General features: G+C 53.2%; 1 protein-coding gene across 3 annotated transcripts in view; it reads left to right on the forward strand.

Moving 5' to 3' along the window:
- The window catches only part of VAV2 (vav guanine nucleotide exchange factor 2), a 176324-nt gene extending 169674 nt beyond the window's left edge, over window positions 1–6650 (forward strand). For 2 of the 3 annotated variants that reach the window (XM_065879820.1, XM_065879821.1), the window contains 4 exons: window positions 646–769; window positions 1553–1639; window positions 2686–2840; window positions 6603–6650. In XM_065879820.1, the coding sequence (XP_065735892.1) occupies window positions 646–769; window positions 1553–1639; window positions 2686–2840; window positions 6603–6650 (414 nt within the window). The remainder of the gene's footprint in view (window positions 1–645; window positions 770–1552; window positions 1640–2685; window positions 2841–6602) is intronic. The other variant, XM_065879822.1, reaches the window with a different exon arrangement.

The following is a 6650-nucleotide window of genomic DNA, read 5'->3' on the forward strand; positions in this document are numbered from 1 at the left end:
TGTTCCGTGCACGGAGAACATCTAACTGGAGCATTTGGGCTCTTAGACTGCCCACTGCGGCCGCAGAAACACACCCAGTAAAACAGAGAGTATCCACAGTCTGCCCCCAAACCTGATGTTCTCGTCTCAGGGTGAGCCCCCACCGCCTCTAAGTAGAGCCTAGGTGTGGTTTATAGGTTCTTTTTTCAAACAAAGCCCCTGGCCACACTGGACCCAACTCTTAGTTTACCTCTCAACACAATGAATGCTCACCAGGGGCACCACCCTCTTCCTGCCCCACTGTAGCCGCGTGGCATTCGGTCACATGGATATGCTGGGATTTTCTCGAGGCACTTGTGGGCGTTTCAAGTGTTTCTCCATTACGAAGAGTGTCGCAGGGAGCATTTGTGTCCATCAATCCCGGCCTTCTTCCCTGACTCTTCCCTTAGAAACTTTTGGGAGAGAAATTGCAGGATCAAAAGTTTGCGATACTGACCACCCTGCCCCCAGTTTGGGTTCTAGGAGGGGCAGCGAGGAGGAGGGGTGTTTTCAGGGGTCAAGGAGATGAGTCCCCTGTGAGAACCTGGGGAGGTGGGAGAGGGAGGGCAGGGCGTCTGGGAGGACTGCCTGGAGGCGGAGGTAGCAGTGAGTGTGTGCGTCTTGCAGGAGTTGGTAGAGTACTACCAGTGCCACTCGCTCAAGGAGAGCTTCAAGCAGTTGGACACCACGCTCAAGTACCCCTACAAGTCACGGGAACGCGTGGCCTCTAGGGCCTCCAGCCGGTCCCCAGGTAACGCCCGTGCGCGGAAGGCTTCTGGTGGGCTACACTGACCTCGGCCAGGAGCCCCTTCCCTATTCCCACCCCGGGGAGCAGTGGCCCAGGCCCCGCAGCCCTTCACCAGCACCCTCCTGAGCCAGGGTGCCAGGGCGGCCCCATGTGACAGGTGGGGGGTGCCAGCTATGAATTGCTGCTCCAAGTTTCGATACCTCTGCCTGGAGGTCAGAGTGGGGAGGGAACAGGGCAGGTCCCTTCTGTCCTCAAATCCATCCCTGTGCCCCAGCATCCCCCCCCCCGCCCCGCCCAGGGACCCCAGCTAGAGGGAGCCAGAGCCAGTACCTCTGTTTGCAGATGGGGCTCCATAGCGCAGATGGGAGCCAGCTGGGGGCAGGGGCAGGCTGGGCCCAGGGTGTTTGGCATCCGGCCCAGGGCTCTGTCTCCGAGCCAGCCACCCCACTTCCTCCAGCTGCAGGGGCCCGCAGGACCTCGGGTCCCACTGGGGCAGAGCAGGCCAGGAGAGGAACGACGGGCCTTTAGTGAGCACCTACTGTGTGCCGGGCGAGGGGCTGTGATCTGCGCGAATAGTTTCCTGTATCCTCGCGTGAGCCCGCCCACTGGGAGGAGGTGGCCCAGGAAACAGGTGCAGGAGGTGGAGCCAGGGCCCGCGCCGTTCCGCTGCCCTCCTGGTGCCCTGGGCGGGGCCTGGGCCCCCTCCCCGCCGCCTGGGACCGCGTCTGGGACGGCGTGTGGATGCTCCCCGGCCCCCCTTTCACAGTCTCTCTCGCCTCTTTGCAGCTTCCTGCGCTTCCTACAACTTTTCTTTTCTCAGTCCTCAGGGCTTCAGCCTTGCTTCTCAGGGCTCCTCCGTGCCCTTCTGGCCAGGTACCGCTGCTGCTCGGGGCGTGGGGGGCCCGGCCTGCCACCAGCTGCCTGGCGGGCCACGGCCCCGGCCTGAAAGTGTCCGCAGCTGCCCGCAGCCTGGGCGGGGCGGGGCGGGGCGGGTGTGTGCAGAGGGGAGCGGCGGGGGCGCGGGGGGCGGGGCTGCCGCGGCTCCTGCAGACACAGTCTGGCCTGGCGCTGCCCTCACCCCTGCCATGCTCACCCCCACGACCCCTCTCCAGCTCATCACCCACTGTCCCCCGTTGCTCCCCGGGAGCTTTGCGTCTGGCAGCAGCAAACAGCTGGGCGACCCCCTCGGGGTGAAGGTGGGAGTAGACCCGGGGCGGGCCCCACTCGGCGACACTAAGGAGGACCTGTGGGGCTTGGGTGCAGGGGGACAGGTCTCGACTGGCCTTGACCGCACGGCCCTCTACTGCCAGAGGCAGAGCCCTCCGCAGCAGCCGCATGTGCTGCCCCTCCCGTCACGGGCCATTGTCATCTGTCCGTCAGGACTCCTGGGTCCCGGGCCAAGCTGGCCCAACCGGCTTTCCGGTTTCGTTTGGGCTTTGGAGTTGGGGACACGAGGGAAGTCGGGCAGCAGTGCCCTGGGGTCCAATTCCAGGCACTTTGTCAGACTGCAGGCTGGGAGCTGGGCAGCAGGCACTCAGCTGTCCACTGGCCATGTGATGCCCAGGCCCTGGGCACACGGGGGAAGGCCCCGAGGGAGCTGTGACAGAGCACCGACACCCGCTCGTATCCCCGTGGGCACGCTCGCCGCCCGTGACGGCCCCCAGTGGGGCGGTGAGGCTCTGACTCAATCACGGTGGAGCTCGGGTGGGCCACGTGCCCACAGGTTGGGGCGCCCACAGAGGAGCGAGGGGCCCTGGGATTGGAGCCTGGTCTGTCCCGCCAGAGCCTTTCTGCTCCACGGGCTCCTCTGTGGGCACAGGGCTGGGCCCCGGGAGAGAGACCCAGCTCGGCCCGAAGGATCCTCAGCCCTGGCGGCCCCGCCTGGCAGCTGTGTGACGCCGCCCGTCTCCCCCCAGCAGTGTTTACGCCCCGCGTCATCGGCACGGCCGTGGCCAGGTACAACTTCGCTGCCCGGGACCTGCGGGAGCTCTCGCTGCGAGAAGGCGACGTGGTGAAGATCTACAGCCGCATCGGTGGGGACCAGGGCTGGTGGAAGGGCGAGACCAACGGCCGGGTGAGTGGGACCGGCCCTGGGTCCTGGGCCCCACGGGGGCTCCGCCTCCCTGCGGTGCTCGGGAAGGTGGGGCTCCGGCAGGCTGGCACCGCAGCACCACCTTGCCCCGACCCCGTGCCCTCTGACTGCGCCCAGGAGGTTGGGTGTCCCCAGTTTCTGTGAGCCAAGGTCACAGTGAGGAAGCGACTTCCTGGCTCAGATCTGGACCCCGGCCTGTCTGACGCTGTATCTGTGCTTGGTCCTATTCTACGGTCCGTTGTGGAAACGGCATAGGACAGATGTTGGGTGCTGTCTTTAAGTCCCTTGCACGTGCCCAACCCTCTTTGCAGGCCGGGAGCCTGCAGGACTGAGAGTAGGGTCGGGATGTCCTCACAGGGCTCCTGCCATTCCATAAGACCCCATTTACACCTTGGTGAGATGGGAGGGGACACACAGTGCCCCCAGCCAGCCTGCGACTCTGAAACCCCACGGCTCCTTATCCTGGTACCCTGTCTGGACCCCCTGGCTTTGACCAGTTCCATTGGCAGTCACCCGACAGGGTGCCTGGGCTCCACAAAGCACCGATTAGGAAACGTCCAGTTTTTGCAGGGGCTGCAGCTGCCCACAGACTTGGCTCCCGTCACTTACCATTCCATTGCTGGGTGGAAGGAACTGGTCTGCCTCTACCTTGGAGGCCCTTGGGTCTGATCCTTTTTCCATCTGACAGCCCTTCAGAAGTGTGAGGCCTCTGAGTCCTAGGCAGTCCACCTAGAGGGCTGGGACTGCTAGCTCTCAAAAGTGCCAAGAGGCGCCTGGAGCTGGGCCCTCACCCCAGTCATGATGTCAGCCAGTTTCCCAGGTGATTTTGATGCAGCGTTCAGTTTTAGAACCACTGGTTTAGAGTGTTGCTAGATATTCCTGTTGCTGATACTTTAACCCTGTTATGAAATGTCGCAGTTCTTCTTGCTGTGAAGTCTGCTTTTCCCGCTGTTTGAGAGACACCAGCTTTTTGAGGGGATTAGTGTTTTGCATGGCATACTTTCTTCTTTCTTGTATTACTTTCAGCTTTGCTGTATTCTTATATTTAAGATAGTTAGATGATAAAATCTTATTATAAATGGACTTTTACAAGCCAGTCTGAGGTGACAGTCTTGACGTTTTGATTAGTATACGTAGTCCATTTACATTTAATGTAATTACTGAGATATTTAGATTTAAATGCATCATCTGTTTATTTTCTATTTTTCACATCTATTCTTTCTTTGTTGTCCTTTCTTTCCAACTTTCGGATTAATCAATTTTTCTATTCCACTTCTCACCCCCCTTGCTTAGTTTGTTAGTTACACATTCTTTTCCTGTTACTTAAGTGGTTACCATAGAGGTTCAATGTACACTTTGATTTCTGACAGACCACCTTAAATTAGTACTTTCACTACTTACCAGACAATGCAAGGACCTGACGCCCTTTGACTGTATTCATTTTCCTTCCAACTTTTGGGCAGGTGTTGTCATGTTTCTTAATTTGACATTTTTTAACCCCGTAAGACATTGTTTTTGTTTTAAGCAGTTAATTTTCATTTCGACTTACCTCTTTACCTTTCCCAGGGTTCCTCATTTCTTTCTGCATTGTTATACACACAATCAAAACCACATTCCTGGTGCTTGAAGTTCCCTCTTAGTATGATTTTTAGTGCAAGTCTGCTACGTATAGATTCTCAGTTTTTGTTGGATCCGAACACATCTTTCTTTCACTTTTTTAAATGCTTTCATTATAAAATATTTGTAATTTGTTTTGATATAATTTCAAATTTAAAGAAAAGTCACAGTCCTACAAAAACCCCCATATGCCCAAATTTACCAATTAAGAATGGTTTGTTCATTTGGTTTCTCATTTGCATTCTCTCTCTCTCTCTCTCTCTGTAAGTGTGTGTGTGTGTACACTTATTTTTCTCTAAACCATTTGGAAATCAATTGCAGAAATCATAGCGCTTTACCCTTAAAGAACTGTAGTGTATATTTCTTAAGATCAAGGACATTTCCCTTTGCTATAATTATCTACTCCCCAGTCCATATTCAGACTTCACAACTGTCCCAATAGTGTCTTCTCTAGTTATTTTCCCCTGGTCCTAGATCATGAATTGCATTTACTTGCCATGACCCTCAACTCTCTTTAACCTGGGACAGTTCTTCAGCTTTTCTCTGTCTTACGTGACTTTGACAATGTGGAGAGTATGGGCCAGTTATTTTTGTAGACTATCCCTCAATTTAGGTTTCTTTGATATTTCTTCGTGATTAGACTGAGGTGGTATTTTTTGGTGGGAACACCACAATGGGGATGTTTTCTCTTTTTCAGTGGCTGTAGGGTCCTTTCAAGAAGTTTATTGTTTGCCCCATTATTGTGACATTAACTCTGATCACTTGGTTAAGGTGGTGCCTGCCAAGTTTCTCCACTCTGAATTTACTGTAATTGATGAGTAACGTGCAGGGTAGTACTTTGAAATCAGATAAACGGGCTGTTCCTCATCAAACTTTCACCTACTAGTCTTATCACTCCTTGATGAATTTTGCCTATTCAGTTATTTCTATCATGGTGGAGAATAGTGATTTTCTATCTTTTTTTATACACTTATTAGTGGGTGTTCTACTGTAAGGAAAAGCTTTCTCTTCTCCACTTGGTCATTCTCCCCCAGCAATCCGTCATCTCTCCAATGAGACCTGCTTCCTTTTTGTGAGCCATTTTATTGAGTTCATCTTTGAAGGGTATGTTTTACTGGGTTTAGAGGTCTAGGCTGACAGATCTTTTATTTCAGCACTTCGAGGATGTCATTCCATTGTCACCAGGCTTCCATCATTTCTGTAGAACAGTCCATCAGCATTCTTATGGTGATTCCTTTGGAGGAAGTGTCTGCACTACTCCCCATTGGGCTCCATGGGAAAAGAGTCTTTGTTTTTCATCAGTTTTACTATACTGTGCCTATGTATGGTTTTCTCTGTATTCATTCTGTTGGAGATTTGCAGAGATTTTTTTGAATGTGTGGTTTGATGTCCTACATCAGTTTTGGACATTTCTTCAGATAGTGCACCTGCTCCATTTTCTCTCTCTTCTCCTGGGGATCTGTTCACATGGATGGTAGATCTTGTTCACCGTGGCCCACATAATATTTTTATGTGTGTTTCATCCATTTTCTCTGGTTTTCCATCTCATTACTTTTTACTGACTTCTCTTCCAGTGTATTAGTCTTCTTTTCTGCTTTGTCTAATCTGCTCTTCACTTCAGTCATTATATTTTTCAGTTCTAGGATTTCCATTTGATTTCCGATTTCAGTTCTCTGGGAAATTTTCCTGCTTTTTCATCAGTTTTCTGAAACAGACAGGTTAGAGTCACTTACGTTTCCTGATGGATGACCCCAGTATCTGGATGACCTGTAGACTGGTTTCTACTGTCTGCATTTTCTCTTAGTTTCTGTCACTTGTTCCTGATTAAATGCCGAGCTTGCGTATAAAAGACCACAGAGGCTCTGGATGATGTTATTTTCCTCCAGAGAGGATTTAATTGTTTGCTGGCGGGCAGGTCGCCTTGAACTGCTCTGGGCTGGTGCATTTCAGGGTCACCCCTGCTCCTGGGCCTCGGCTCCGCTAGGCTCTCTGCCTCTTCTCCAGGGCCTCTCTTGGGGGTGGGCCTGCCTTAGGACGCCAGTCTCTTAAAGAATCGCCCACCTCCACAGACCTCCACTTGCCCTCACCCTTCACACACTCTTAACGTGAGTCTGTCATCTTTCTCAGATCGGCTGGTTTCCTTCAACGTACGTAGAAGAAGAGGGCATCCAGTGA

Source organism: Phocoena phocoena, chromosome 6, assembly GCF_963924675.1.
Source record: "Phocoena phocoena chromosome 6, mPhoPho1.1, whole genome shotgun sequence".
Lineage (NCBI taxonomy): Eukaryota > Metazoa > Chordata > Mammalia > Artiodactyla > Phocoenidae > Phocoena > Phocoena phocoena.